We start from the raw sequence: 15,600 nt of genomic DNA, 5'->3' as shown, positions 1-15,600 counted from the left end.
ACTACCTATGTTATTCTTTAAAATTATTTTGGTTTGAGGGTAAGTTTCAGCTTAGGAGGTCAGATATTTAAGTGTTGCAGATACTGTAACAGTAATACAGGACTGAAGCAGCTTGCAAAAGCATCAGGAGAGCTGAAGACCCTGCTAAGAGCCATCTGCCAGTTCAAGCCTTGAAGTTGGTATTTGTACACAAAAGCAGCATTTCTAACCCAAGAGTCTGTGAGGGCAGGGCAAGACAGAGCCCCTGGGCACTGCACAGCTGGTGCAGCTCAGTTCTGGAGTTTCACAATCATTTTCCTTTCCAGCAGCCAATGTCCGAGTTAAGCCTCTGGGGGTAAGAGATGTCTTGAGCACATCTGTCACTTTGAAAACAGTGTTTTGGGTAGCTTTCAGCTCTGTTTTTTCTCTGGGGACAAAGCTTGCATTTTCCAAGAACAGCCTAAAATTGAAATTAGCCTTCAAGAGACCATGGAAAATGACAAGTAAATGCATAAATTTCTAGTCCAAGCTTGCGCTTACAGGTATGAGCTGTGTTTATATCACAGTTCTCTCAACCTGTTTTCCTCCTGCTTTAGAAATCTGTCTTTGCCAGCTATTTCCTTTTCTTTCACTGTTGCATATTTACAGAGTTCTTTCACCAATTCTTTTCATTCTTCCCTGCTTCTGTTTACTGGTAAATTTTGATAATAAAATGCTTCTTAGGATTCCTCTTGGATGCTCTCTCCTCTTTATGCCCATTGGTTTCCACCCAACAGTGCGGTTTCAGGACCTGTGTATTTTCTCTGGTGAAAGTAGCTGCTTATGATTGTGATTTCTCAAAGTTCTGGGTATGTACGTGACAGTCACTGATTTTACTCTCAGTTCTCAGGGCTGAAGTTTGTCTGATTCCTGTTCCATCCCTGGCAGCCATGACATCATCTCCATGGTATTCTGAAATTATACCCAATGGTCCTGTTTTTTTCCTCTCAGACTTTATTGAAGAAGTCTGTAATTTCTTTCAGGGTTGATGGTACAGAGTGTGTTCTACATGTCTTTTGTGATTTATTCTCAATGAAGTTGAGGTTTTTTTCCCACCTTTGCAATTACGCTTTCTATCTCCCAGTACAAGTGTTACCATTAAGCTGTTCTGGATCTGAGGTGAGGTTTGACCTGTTGAGGACTTCTTTTGAAATGCTCGTTCAAACTGTTTTCTACCTTAAAAGCACAGCTGTGATATATTAACTATTTTTTCCATCTTTGCTTTCCATAAGCCAAATTTCTCGAACTTGTTTATTAAAAAAACAAACCCAAAGATGGATGTACTTGCAGGATCATCCCAGCCATGGCATTGCTCGCTTTCAGCTAATGTGGTGAGGTGATCAGCGGAAGTAGTGCTTGTTCTTGGAGGAGTGAGCAGAGGCTGCTCATGGATGTGTGCCTTAATGTGGTCATACTGTCTGCATTCAAAACATATTTGTTCTCTGGTGAATCTCTGCATGCCTGGGAGAGGTGGGAGGAAAAAGTACATAATGAGTAATTGCCCAAGAACTGAAGGATCTTTTTTTGTTTCTCCATCAATTGCATGATTTCATTTTTAGTTCCCAACTACTGCTTTTGTGGGCCTCTATGCTGCAGGAGCTCCGTCAGACCATGGACCCAGTCTTTTGATTTGGTTTGCTTTCCATCCCTCCTGTCTGTGCAGTCTGATCCAGAAAAAATGAGCTCTCCCAATTAACCATAAAAGCATCTGGGAGCATAATGCAGGCTCTGATTTCTGCCCTGGGTTCCAAAGAACAGCACACAATTCTTAGAGCTGTAGTAGCCCAGGTCAAGTTTTCCCTTCCTTTCCCCCTTTTTTCCTGTTCTTTATAGCTCCAAAAAAGAACATCTGTTAAGCCTATAGAGACATTTAGGATAAAAAATGAGGTATCTATTTGATGGTTATATATGTGGAACTCAAATACATGAATCTTACTTTCACCGCTAAATTTTGTCTTGGATTATGTCTTTAGTCTTCAAATAATATTTCCAAGGTGTAAATCTACACTGATTCCAAGAGGTTCACATCTGCTTTTGTAATTTTATGTCACTTTTAAACATTTATGGTATTTTTTTTTAATATACTTTGTATCACAACAAGAAAAAGAGTGGAGGTGGGCCACTGCACCTCCTTTATCATCACCATGCTTGGCTTCAGTGATTTTTTTGGCTATTCTTTAATGTTAAAAGTGTAGTCTTGTGTGTTTTGATTAGACAAATGAACTGAGTTAGCTGAATGCTGAGGTGATGGAGTGTTTGACAGACATGTCCTTCTCAAGCAGAGTGGATGGGCAGTGCGGTCCCGATTCCATCAGGGCATACAGGCGGAAAGGTCGCATCGTTTTATTGGTTCACGACGTAGCGGCTTCAGGTGCTCACGATCTCCCGAACAAAATCACATTTTCGGGACATAACGGCCAATGAAAGCACCGAGCAAGTGTGTCTGGCGGGGCAGGCGAGTGTAACTGCTTGCACAGCACACACGGGAGGCCGGCCCCGCACTCGGCTGGCCGAGCCGATCCCCCGGCAGCGCCCGGCCCCGCGGCCCCATCCCCGCGGCCCCATCCCCGCGGCCCCATCCCCGCGGCCCCATCCCCGCGGCCCCATCCCCGCGGCCCCATCCCCGCGGCCCCATCCCCGCGGCCGCGCCTGTGCAGCGCCGCACCCGCGGCGGCGGGGCCGAGGCGGGGCTTGGCCGCTCGCCCCTCCCCGGCGGCAGCGGCTCCGTGCGCCGGCAGCGGCTCCTGTTGCGCCGCCGGTGCCCTCGCTGCGCCGGCCCGCCCACCGCCGTATAAAGCCCGGCGCGGGGGGAGTGCCCGTGGCTGCTCCCGCCGCGGAGGAGGAGCGGTGTCTGGCCGCCGCGGTCCCCAGGCGCTTTCTCCCCTCTGGTTTTCCACGCCCGCCCCTTTTCCCCGCTGTCGGGGGCCGGTGGCGCGGGCAGGCCGGCGGGTGCGGAGGGCGAAGATGGCGTGGAGCGGCGCCCGGTGGCCGCGGCTGCTGCTGTCGCTGCTGGCCCTGGCGCTGCCGGCGGCGGCGGAGCGGCGCCCCGGCCCCGCAGGTGAGCGCGGTGCGGGGGTTGGGGCGCGGTGCGGGGGTTGGGATGCGGTGGCCGCGCCCGCGGGAGGTGTGTGCGGGCGGCGGGGATGCGCTGCTGGCCGGGCGGCATCGGTCGCTGTGTGCCTGCCGGCTCGGCAACATCCGCCGGGAAGGGAGCGCTGGGACCCGCCGCTTTGCCGGGTTATTTATTTATTTCCCACCGGCCCGTCCCTGCCCCGCACTGTAACGCGGAGCGGCTCGGCGCTGGGGGAAGGGGCCGGGGCAGCGCTCCCCAGGTTGCCGTCGAGACGAACCGCGCAGCTGAAAGTGTCGTAACCCGACCAGGAGTTCATAGATGCCTAATTCCACTTGAGCGAGGGAAAAAAAAAAGAAGGAGGATTCCTTAAGGGGAATTGAGCCTCCTAAACTTTCTTGTTGCCCGCTCTCCCCCCTTTTTCGTCCGTCTCCTCGAGACAAGGTGTTGATGAACACATTTTTCCAGTGCTGGGAAAAGCAATAGCATCAGTCACTGCTTCTCTGAACTTGAGCAACTGCTGATGAGGTTTCCTACTTCGTGCAAAATTCAGCTGGAGACTCCAGTGCCCCTTCCAGCGCCGCAGAGCCTTCCCTGCCTTTCACTCATGTTCTCGAGAGGCTTTTGCTTCAAGGAGCCGGGAGGTGCAAAGAAATTTTATCTTCAGCACGTAAAATAAAGAAATGTGTACAGGAAATTCCCTCAGATACAGGTGTCCAAGCACATGTATGTCCAACAATATGCCAAAACATATTTTTTGCTCTAATACTGTTTAGAGTCTGTACTTCTGATTTTTATTCTAGGCATACAAAGGTATTTCATTCCACTACGTTATTACCACATGAAATCCAAAGTAGTTTCATTTCTTGGCTTGTTTTCTCAAGAGTGTAATCAAGTTATTTTTAATATCTAGCTTAATTCCTTCTGGGGTGAACAAGGAGGCTTCTTTGTTTGAGAAGCAAGTTTTGTCAGCAAGTTCTAACTTTGATATGAAAACTACTGATTTAGTTGATAAGTAGTGTAAAAAGTTAATCTAAAAAAAGTTGTGTTGGAGAATACCAGAGTCCTCTCAATGAACATCTAGTTTCCAGTTTTCTTAATACTTTGCTACTTTTGGTCATTCAGAGGATTCCTCTGAAGGCTGTGGTGTGGTTGCTGTGTGTTGGAGGGGGTGAGCGTTACCCCTCAGCCTTTGCTGCCTGTCGGAATGCACCCCCCGGGGACAGGTTTGAGCAAAAAGTTGAGCTCCTCTCCCTGTTTTCAGGGCAGCGAGGTTGTAAGTCAGACTGTGTTGGAAATCAGTTATGGCAAACAGTTATTCTCTCAAACCTATCTATTCAAATAATGGGTTTTTTTAAACTGTGCTCTTGAAGTGTGAGCTCTCAGACTGGTGTAAACTAATAGCTGGCATGGTAAGGATTTTTATTTAATCCTGCTGCTTTTCAAATGTGTGCAAAGCAGAGTCCCTATTCCAGACAGCACTGTATGATTCAGCAACCCAAAAATAGACTGCTCTGTCTATATCAATAATAAAAATGATGCTACACAAATTTCAGTGCAAAAGAACACTGAAAAGTTTATATATAGATGTTAATGCAGGAGGACCTTAATTGTTTTTAATTTAGACATGAGTAGCCTGAGTTGTAGAAATCTCTGCTGAAACCACTCTGAGTAGTTTCTTGACCTCAGACACTGCCTGCTGTGTTACTTGTTTTTATTCCAGTTTTAACCCTTAAATGTTTTCCCCGAGTGTGCATTGTATTACTTGACGAAGGGCAGACCTTATGGTGCCTCTGTTTCTAGAAATCTGTTCTGTAATTTCTAGTCTCCTGATCCTTTGTGCAATTCGGTGTAAAACAGCAGGTGAAGGCACAATTTACATGTCAGTTTTTAGTGCAGTCCATTAGTGTTGCTTTCTTGAGACAAAAGCTCTAACAAGACTGTCTGGAACCAACTGCCAAGCTGCATCTTTATTTCTCGATAAGACTTTACTCAGAAAGGCTTGGAAAAAGAATTGCAGGAGAGCTGCCTGTTGCTCAGCACTGGTTACAGGGAGCAATCAGTGTGGCTCTGTGGCAAACTGTGTTTGCAGAAATCTCTCTGCGCTCCTTCCCTGGCCGCAGGTTTATGTTTCAGGCAATCACAGAGAAGAGCACTGTTGAGCTCGGGAACACTGGCTTCTGTGTGATGAAGATGCAAAAGTTTCTGTGTTAAAACATCGGTGCTGAAATATTTCCATTGCACCATGCTTGCTGCTTGCAGATTGCTTATTGTGACACACAGAAAGTCAGTGGAAACAACTTTTGTCATTGTATGAGAAGCCAGCACTCTCTTGGCAGCAGATGTAAATGATGTTCTCACCTAGGATGTTTTATCAATCAGCTGTTTGCATGGGAAATGACTTTGCAGCCTTTGAGTCTGTTCCCCAGAGTGGCAGTGGGGACTTGGCCGGAGCCATGCTGAGGCATTTGGGCCCAGCTTGTAATGGTGGCAGTGGGGTGGGGTTTGAGGTGGGCTCCATGGTTTGTTGCTGTCTGTGTGTGCTCCCAAAGTGGGAGGGGTGGCTTGGGGTGCTCCAGCAGTGTGGGTGGCTTCCCAGAGCAGCTGGGCTGGGAGGTGTGGCAGCTCAGCTGTCTGAAGAGCACTCTGAGCCACTGGGCTTTCCTCCACCCCAGTGTCCCTCAAGTGCTGGTCACAAATGCTTCAGGCAGTAATTGCTGACTGGTCTAGCTCTGCGAGGACTCAGTTTGGGATACAGCATGTACTGCTGCAATTTCTGTTAATTTGGGCTGAGACTAAATGGTCTGAGTGACAGCGATCGATAGGCCTTTCCTTCTGGGTCACCTGTGGTGCGCAAACAAGAAAATTAAGTCATTCAACCATCCTGACATACTTATTAGAAGTACTGACAGACTCGGCATGCTTGGTGGAAGAGAGGCCATAAGGCCAGCACTCTGTGCCTGCCTCTGTCTCTCTGCCCAATTTTCTGTCTCTTGCCTCTTTACCGGCACTACTTCTGTGTCCTCTTGTCACCGCAGTACCTAAAACTGCTACATAAATCTGTGTTGTGGAAAAACCTCTTCTAGATCTCTTGGGAGTTTTGTGCCTTTTTTGTGAGGACTGTATGAAAAAGCTGCCCCTTAGAGGAGAAGGGTAAAAGCAGAGGGTGATGAACCCAGAACTGACCCTGCAGGAGACAGCTCCTGGGGCTGTCTGGGGCACATCATACATATGCCATCAGTGTGCACCACTTACATGGGAATTACCTACTCACGGAGATATCTTTAGCCTCCAGCTTTGAAATAAATAGTGAATGATAAATGGAACAGTGTGTAGTGGGGGATGTGGGTGTTTGGAAGTTAGTTAAAAGTAAGCAAACATTGCTGTAGAGGTGCAGAGCAGCAAAGCTGTGCTTTCATCACATATTTTTCCCTTCGAAAATACTCATCCTTGAAGACACCCAAGGTCTGCAGTCTGTGTTCTCTGAAGCACTTGGGTTAGAGGCCACACAGTGCCAGTCTCTGTGGCAAAATTAAAAAAAAAAAAAAAGTAGATTTGTTTGGTCTGGCTTTTCTTTCTTTTCGTAGGTGGAGGGAATAATTAAGATGTGGAAGTATACCACAGGGTTGGATGTGACATTGCTTCTCTCCGTGATATACAGTAGGGTTACTGCAACTTTGACTGTAAAATGCATTTCTAATTAAAGCAAGGAGAAGTAAAACAGTTGTGACTTTTATCATCAATATTGGATGCTGTAAATTGCACTGAAAAGGCTTAGTGGAATGACCACCGTGTTTATCTGAGCCAGGGGTGGTTTGTGTGAAATGCATTTCTGTCAAGGATCTAAACTAACATTATTTCTCAGGGTTTTCTTTAGGTTGGTGACATATTCTGGAGAGTCATAATTTGTGTGCAAGTTTTTAGCTTGTTCCCTCACTGCTGCTTACTTAAGCACAAGTGACTTTGTCTTTTCATAAGGAAGTCTTTAGTTTGTCTGTTGAATTAGCACTATCACTGTGTAATCAAAAGCAATGTCTTTCCATTTGTGTAGAGCTGCCAGTCTGGATTACAAATTACTTGACATGCTGCTCAAGTGAACTCCCTTGTCATGGGGAGTAAGTATGGTCACAGAAAGGGTGTTTTCATTTATAATGTTAATTTCTTTTAGTTTTTGAAGGACCAGTTGCAAACAGGTTGAAAAGTGAAGAATATTTTTGATCCCTCTTAATTTAAACAGTAGCAGGGCTCTTCCAGCACAAAGCACAGCTTGACCAAACAGTTTACAGCAGGATTGTGTCTCGTGTGGTGATGTAGCTCTAGGGAATAAATGATGCTTAACTATCAGGGAATACAAGCTTGCAGTCATAGCCTGACACTACAAGTAGCTTTAGGATTTAGAGAACTACTTCTAGATTTTTCCTTAAGGCAAATTTGATTTTAAAAATGTGGATTATACTGGTGATAAGGAGACTAAATACATAAAGTTGCAGTTTTATCCCATATATCTGTTCTTGTAATGAAAGAGCAAGTACATTTTTAAAGCTGCAGTATTTGTAATTAATGGAAACTAACTGTAAGGAAACAAAGACAAAAAAATGCTAAACAAAAATAGGCTTGTCATTTAAGTGCCACTCCTTTGAGAACGAATTCTGTACCTATGGGTCTGTGTTAGTGTGCTGAATGAGCCCATTCTTGCTGAAATCAGCTGTGCAGAAACTAATCAGTATCTGATGGTGTTGCTCTTTAATTTTTTTTACCTTGTTTTTCAAAAAAAAGTAAAAATAGATGGTTTGGTTTTTTTAGTTCATATGAAACTTTGATATGGTGTCTTTGTAAGCACTTTGCTTAATTCTGTGTTACATCACTGTAAAGCCATTGTACATGTGTTGGATCAGAACCAAACCCATAACTTTAGTTCCTGAACTTGCTGGGTGAAATGTATGGTGCTAAAAGCATCTTTAAATATACATCATACATGACATGTCATGGTGTCTTGTGTCACAAGTAGGACAGAAGTTTTTATTTCATGATTTGAAAGACTGAGTTGCACAAGACAGGGCACAAGTGTGGAGTTTAAATTTCTTGTTCACACAGGAGAGGGAACTTTGAAAAATATGGGATTTCTTTTTATTTCTGGAGTAGTGTCACTTGTGTTTGTGTGAAGAATTTTACATGTCCCATATTCGGACATAGGGCCAGATGTGAAACTGTGGGCAGCTTTTTCAAATGAACTGACTGATCTGGGTGGTAGCATCTGCTTACAACATGAACTGCAGTGCAGGCACGAAGGACAGCAAAGGGAAGCTGTGGGTCTTCAGGATGGTCCCACATCCAGCTTCAATTTCTCTTTCTTTTTTTTTTTTTATTAAAGACTAGTCTAAGGAGAAACCACTATTGCAAATCTTAACTGCTGAGTTTCACTGATGGATTGATTAACTGTCAAAAAATTGACTTTAACCGTGCCTGATTCTGTGTGTGACTGCTTCTGTTTAAACAGCTGGATTTGTTAAACAACAGCCTAAGAAGAAGCATGCTCTTCTCCAGATACATATTTATGAGAGAGACAAGAGAGGGCAAGGCTACAAAAAGGCAGAAGCTGAGTAAACTTCTCACTTAGCCAGCTGATGCTAATTGTGTCCTGCTCTCAGCTGCACAGCTCTGATGACAGTTTATAGCAGAGCTGTCCAAGCCATGCGTTCAAACAAGACACGACCTGTGCCATGACTCCATCCTCTCCACTCTCAAGATTCTTATGGTTTGATTTCTATCTGGGCACCCATAAACAGCTGTAACCTGATCTGTTTCCCATTTTTCAGGAAGTTAGGCAGCTAGGAGTTCCTTCATGCATGGCAATGATGTCATTTACAAACGGTCGATTTAAATTTTTTTCTTAGTTTGGGAACTAAGGAACACTCTTATCTTTGCTTTACCACGGAATAACTGACTCAGTACATAGGGTCTCATCCAAGTCCTCTGAAGCTGATGGAAAAACACTTTACTGCTGCTTGTATTCGGCTTTGTTCAACTATCAAAACAAGGAAATCTTGCATTAGAGCGAGTGCAGGCCTGAGCACTGGCCAGTGCTGCACTCGGGGCTGATGTGCGTGATTGATGAGTGCGCATACAGTTCTTAATGAGCTCTTGTTGACTGTGTATTCAATACTACTAAATTCAAAGAAAGTAAGTTAAGAGCTGAGACATAATCGGCTTTCAAATGCTTCCTGAAATCAGTTGTATATCGGGAGTACCTGCTAATCTTGGAAAGTGTATGTAGGTATGGATAAACATACACAGAAAGAGTTGTGATTTGTGGGTCATGAGTTTTTATTTAACTGGGTTTGAGCTGGCTCTGTTCAACATTTGATCGTTTTACTGTAACTGTTTTAGATGCTGTATCAGTGTGACATCAGAAATGATGTGATAAAAGACAGCAGTGAGCAGCAGCTCTGCACACTCGCCATTTGAGTCAGTCTGCATGGAAGAGGAAAATGCCTGTTCACACCACTGCATGCTGTGAATTAAAGCCTGAAGGAATTTCAGTTCGTAGGAAAAAAAGAATTTTAGTGTCCTGTCCAGGGGCTGTGTGTTAGCATGTGCTAATCTAACATAGATTCTATACTGTGAGAAAATTCAGAGCCACTCTTGCTTAATGTATGGCTGTGTTTCTGCTAACTTAGCTTCTTTATTCCTTTAAAACACGTGAGAAGAGGGAGAACCCTGCAACAGGAAGCACGTACAGGCTGAGGAAGTTGGAACAGTACCAGGTTTTTGAAAGTAATTGAAAGTGGGAAATAATACTTTCTGTATTTCTTTCCCTAGAGAGCTCCTGAAAGCTTCCTGCCTTTATTAGGTCTGTTCCCTGGCTTGGGACAGTGCTGGCAGCTTTGATATCTATAGCTATTGCTCTGTAACTTCAGCAAGGTTTACGAATAATGTGGAAGAGCATAGGAAGAATTATCCACAGACAGCCCATGCATGGAGTGATCCTGATAACCGTAAATGCCAGTTGTGGTTGTAAACTGTTTGCAACAGCTTAAAGACAGAAGCATATTTTTTTTCCTGGAGATTGGACCAATATAAAGATCAGGTGGTAGCAGAGGTGGTACTTGTCTGCCTCCATTAGTTCTGCAAAAACGTTATACCATCCCAGAAAGATGTCTACAAATCTGTTAATAGCTGGCCAAGAAGAATCTCGTAAGTTTTTGGAAATTACATAAATAATGTTTGTGTTACTCTCTGTATTTTGCAGTGACATGTATGTATTGAAGTGCAGTGATTAAAGGAAGGTTTGTGATACAGAGGAAGACAGATCAAACTGAGGTCTGTACAGTAAGGTCTGCTTCTTCAAATTCTGGCCCTTGAAGGCCTTGATTCTTAGAAAACCTCTCTCAGTCAAGAATTGTATTGGTATAGAAAATCAGTATGTACTATGTGTTTGGCAGTCCATGACTGCTCTTAATTTGCTATCTGTTAATTCTAATTTCATCTTTTATTTTCACTTGTACCACTTTCTGATCTTTCATGAGTTTTTAAAGCATATTTTTTTCCCATCCAAGGATCATTTTTAGCATCAATCCAACCATGCTATTGAACTGCAGAGAATCCAATCTTGCTATGTGATCATGGCTGTGGTTAGTGGGACTTTGAAACCAGTCTGTGTCTCTGGGAAGCAGTGAAGTGTGGGATGAGTGGAGGCATGCAGCAACGTTCTGTGCAGAGCGGAAGATGACTGTATTGTATAAAGATCAGATAAAAAAAACTTTAGGACTCCCAAGTATGAAGTAGTATTGTTTCATGCCCCAGTCATCTTTCCCCCTCCTGCAGTGTAATGCACATTTATTTCCTGAGAAAAGAAGATGACCGTGTTTGCTATTTCAGCACATTGTTGTGTTTCTAAAGAATCCTAGGGGGAAGATAAACAGCTGTCAGATGGCTCTGCGCTTTCTCTCTTTATGCCAAAAGTTTTATTGGACCAGAAACTCTTCTGGTGGCTTACTACTTTACTTGAGCATACGTACGTCATAAGCTCTCACTGGATGTGTATATGCATACATACATATATAAATGTTTAAAACTTGTGTTTTTCTCATTGTGTACTTGAGGTCTTTGTTTGCTGCTGGATTACATTAACCAAAACATGTCGGTAGGTATAACTTACAATCATGGCTACATTTTAAATGATGGTTTTTTCCCATCTCCAGCTGTTTGACATATTTTCAGAGTATGCAGATTTTCAAATATTTTATTTGACACAGAATCTTAAGTTTAGTCAATAACTCCTATTCATAGTAGAAAATCCAAATTTTTTTTGAGGAGTCTAATATTGCCTTTGTGAGTGATAAGTGGAAGATTGTGTTGTGTTAAAAGATCCGGATTTTGAAAGTGCTCTTTGGTATTTTAGTTGTCTTAATGGTTCTTTGGATTACTGTTTTGAGCAGCTCGGGGTGGAATATAATTTGCAAACAGGAAAGTAGGCTGTTTTATGTAGATACTAGAATATGGATAAAAATGTATTACAAGTACCAAACATCATTTGTTTACCATTATAAGCCACTAGTTTTAAAGACAGAGATAGATTTTAATGTCATAATGTGGTACCACAAAGAGACGTCCTTTGATCTTCCAGCTCACTTCCACTCCAGAGAAGTCTGTAGTACTTGAATCCAAGGACTAAATGTCAGCTTCCGTGTGGCTGTGAGCAGTATCCTCAGTTTTGGCTGCTCTGAAGCTACTATACTAGTGCCCACAACCCCTGGTAGAAATTATGTAGTAATCTCTGTGAGTGTTCATTCAAGATAAACAAGAACCATGTGGGCGTGTGAGGAATGACTGTAGTTCCTTGCATGCTTCTTTGCCAGGATGCAGGGAGAAAGGTCACTGCTACTTAAAGCAGTCCTGCCATGGCAATTCCTGGCTGAGACCTTGCCAGGCAATTCACTGAAGACAAAGGCTCTGGTTTATTGATCTTCTTTCTGGAAATAGACATTTATGATGCAGTCAGGTCCCTGAAGGTAGCAGAAAAAAAAAAAAAAGAGTAGAAGAGTGAGTTGTTTTGATAAACTTTCGCTGGATTTCCTAATGTGCTGCATGTGTTCCATGTGTGGTGGTGTTGTCTTTCACAATTTGTGTTGTGATATTAGAGGGTTTCTAATTTGCATGTAAAAATGAATTCTGTTTGTCACTGGATATACTTTTCTTGGCTAAATGCATGCCCTCTCAGGCTTGTTTTCAAAACAGAACAGCTGTTTTGTGGGTGTAACTACTGGAAATCTGTCTGGCACAATTTCATCCTAGTAACTGAACGCATACCTGGCATGGAGCTCTTGGGAGATTTTTTTCATGCTTTCCTGTTGAACTTCAGTATAGGGTTTACATTTCCTTTTTACACAAACTGACTTGTGGAAATAAATGCCAAGCTCAGCAATCCCCTCCAGTGACTGCCAAGGTGCCTCTGGCCGGCTGTGTGCAGGGGAGCTGACAGCTGTACCCTCTGTGGCATCTCAGTAGCCTGTGAGTGGGGAGGAGTGGGACCACCTGCTGTGTTCTTGGTCTCATGGAGATTTGCATTTTGAGGATGCTGTTCCTCTTGGAAGATACTCCCAAGATTGTATTTTCCCTGTGTGGGGGGAATAGTCAGCCTTGAACTGTAGAGCTCAAGCCTGTGTGTAAGATCAAGATCACACAGCAGAGCTCCTTAGGGTGGACGCCTCAGTGGAGGGTAGGAGCTTGTGGAGTGGATAGTGAAGCCGGAGCAGTGTCCAGCTGCAGCTGGAATTCTTTGTGGGGTTTTTGCTGTGCTCTCACTGAGGAGTACCAGGCCACAGTGGTAGCTTTGGGTCTGAGTAATTGCAGCCATCCTTTCACAGCTGTGCCTGGGTCTTCATTGCACAGCTGGAGACTGGGATACTGCTGGGGGCTCCGGGCACTCACTCAACCTCTCTGTGCAGGGAGGGTTCTGGTGCAGCCCTGAACCTCTGCACCCACAGGACTTGTCCTGGACTCAAACCTGCTCTGCACAGCAGAGGGACACTGTGGGTTGCAGCAGCTGAAATAGCTGAGCACATCCTGAAATGGAAATGACACTTGGATAAACTTACTCCCTTGGAAGTGCTGTACTTCACATTGACACTCCTGATCATGAAAGTCACTTTGGCTTCATGTTGCTAAGCACAAATGGGATAAGTGTTCCAAGAGGTTGTTGTACCTAAATGTAGTGGGCAAGGAATAGATTTTTCAAAGTGAATGAAGTTTAAAAGGTTGAAAGGAAATTAGCAGAAGTATTTAGTGGTCGGAAGCCTTTTCTTCTCTCACTTCCCCTGGAAGAAACAAGCATCTCCCATGCTACATTTAGTGGAAGCCTGCCAGTGAAGCTGTGCAAGTTGTCCCATCTAAATATAGGAATTAGATTAATATTTTTTATTAGCTGGAGGAGAATGGTTCTGCTTTCCTTATTTGGTTAATAATACCCTCTATAATGTGCCAAGATAACTATCATTTAAAGCACTTTGCATTGTTTCTCCATATATACTATGTATAGAATAAAAGCATGTTTCTCTGCTCTTTGGTCAGATACAGCTTACTTAAAAAAAACAAAAACAAACCACCCCACAAAACAAACAAACCAAAACAACAACAAAAAAAAGAGGCCCCAGCAAAGACTAAGTAATCTATAATGAAACTTTAATTCTAAAGGGACTTCAAATGCTATAATTACTCTTCTGCTGCACTTAAAAATTGTTTAAGTACCAGCTGCACTTAAAATTGTCAGTGATGCAACAAAGACATGAAATAAAACCTTTTAAACTTTATCTCTAATTAAAAAAAAAAAAAACAAGGGCCATGGGGAAGCATGTTAAAAAGAAAACATTTCCAGTGTAAATAGTACCTTTAAAATAGCTGTCTTTTGTTCTGTGGCTGTTTGCAAACCCGACTCAGGCTGCCTGTTTAGATTGCTTCATTGTCCATTGGTGCAGTACAAGGTCTTTTGCCATTTCATGTCAATATAAACTACATTATTTTTCTGCTCAGCTTTCTTCATTTTGTATAGTTCAGGTTGAAATCCCGTAGGATTTGGCACATTTTTCTCTTTTTTCCCATTCCACAAAAGTCAAGTAACATACCAGACTCCATGGTGAATCTTGAAACACATGAATAATGTGTATTCCATTAAAAGAGTAACAATATCCTATAAGGAACAGTAGATTATTTTTTGCTTGCCAAACTGTACTTGTATGTTACTTTAATACTTTCTTTGACTTAGTAACTGTGGAATGAATCTGATGCAGCCCACATTTTGTCATTTACATCATGTTGTTAAGTACAGATTTTTGAAATCTTGTTGTTAGCATTTCTTAGCAATGTGTAGGTGTGAAATATGCCTACTTCAAACCAAAGTCCATGGTTATAGTCAGTGATCTGGTCACCTAGGAAACTTTTAACAATGGATTTGGTTGGCGTGATGATGCAGTTCTGGTATGATCAGAGTTTTCCAGTTCCCTGTAATTTGAAAATGTAGTGCCTTAACAAAAAAATAGTCATAATTTCCTTTATAGAGGAAAACCCTCCTCTGTCCTCAGTCCTGTTTTAGTCATAGTCTAAGACATAATGTTCTTTATTCATTTTGTGGTGACCTCAGTAGAATTACTTGAAATTGCATGATCTTTAGAATAAACTCTTTGGAAGGTATTGAACCATTATTGCTCTGTTTGTGTCTCTGTGAGTCAGTGTGAATTCATTTCACTGTGAGGTCCTCCTGGCCTTTTGAGATGTACTTGGGGGATTTTCTTCTGATTCTTCCTTACAAAAGTCTGCTAGCACTTCGGGGGAAAAAGGTGGAGCAATTAATCTTCCAAATCTGTCTTTCCAAAATTTTGGATGCTAAAGTTGAGTTGATGGAAGCATTTACAGTATTTCCAGTTTCTTCTTTGTTGTGTATTGTATTGCAGGAGTGTCAGTCTGGTTTGGTAGAGCCAGCAGTTAAAGTTGTCTCTAGGACTGTTGAGGAAAAGGATTGTCTGCTGTGCCCGTTCACAGACATGCCTCCCACACACAGCCCAGCCAAAAAAAAAAAAAAAGAAAAAGCAATAGCAGGATGTGAGAGAAATCCACAAAATTGTGTGTCGTGGGGAGGGCAGGTAGAAGTGTCTGTAGCTGAGGAATTTGGGCAGTGTCAGATAAAATTGTAGGAGCCCTGCTCAAGACACAGATTTTTTGTGGTGTAGGTACTGGGCACAGGATGCTGTCACTGCTTAAAGGTTACATCTGTTCAAGGAGTGGCTAAGGAAGAGCAAGGTCACAAAGCAGATCAGGTGTTCTGGAATTTGCAGAAACACCACCTAAGACAGGAACACCCTTAAATTGAGACCAGTAGAAAAAGCAGAGAAAGTATCCTATGTATTTGTCTCATCCCTGCTCTTCCTCATGTACGCCGGTACAGCTGCTGTTGAGGATGGAGTAGCCAGAGCACTGTCTGACCTGGCAGGATGTTCTGGAACTGACCTGTTGGCTGAGTC

General features: G+C 43.2%; 1 protein-coding gene across 3 annotated transcripts in view; it reads left to right on the top strand.

The window, feature by feature from the left end:
- The first annotated feature begins 2,781 nt into the window (after positions 1–2,781).
- The window catches only part of PLOD2 (procollagen-lysine,2-oxoglutarate 5-dioxygenase 2), a 48,791-nt gene continuing 35,972 nt past the window's right edge, over positions 2,782–15,600 (top strand). Inside the window, exon 1 of one of the 3 annotated variants that reach the window (XM_048313864.1) lies at positions 2,782–3,076. In XM_048313864.1, coding sequence (XP_048169821.1) covers positions 2,983–3,076 — 94 coding nt within the window. In that variant the 5' untranslated portion in view covers positions 2,782–2,982. The remainder of the gene's footprint in view (positions 3,077–15,600) is intronic. The other 2 variants (XM_048313862.1, XM_048313863.1) reach the window with 2 other exon arrangements.

Source organism: Corvus hawaiiensis, chromosome 10, assembly GCF_020740725.1.
Source record: "Corvus hawaiiensis isolate bCorHaw1 chromosome 10, bCorHaw1.pri.cur, whole genome shotgun sequence".
Classification (NCBI taxonomy): Eukaryota; Metazoa; Chordata; class Aves; order Passeriformes; family Corvidae; genus Corvus; species Corvus hawaiiensis.
The sequence above is the reverse complement of the archived record's forward strand: the minus strand, read 5'-3'. Positions and strand labels throughout refer to the sequence as shown.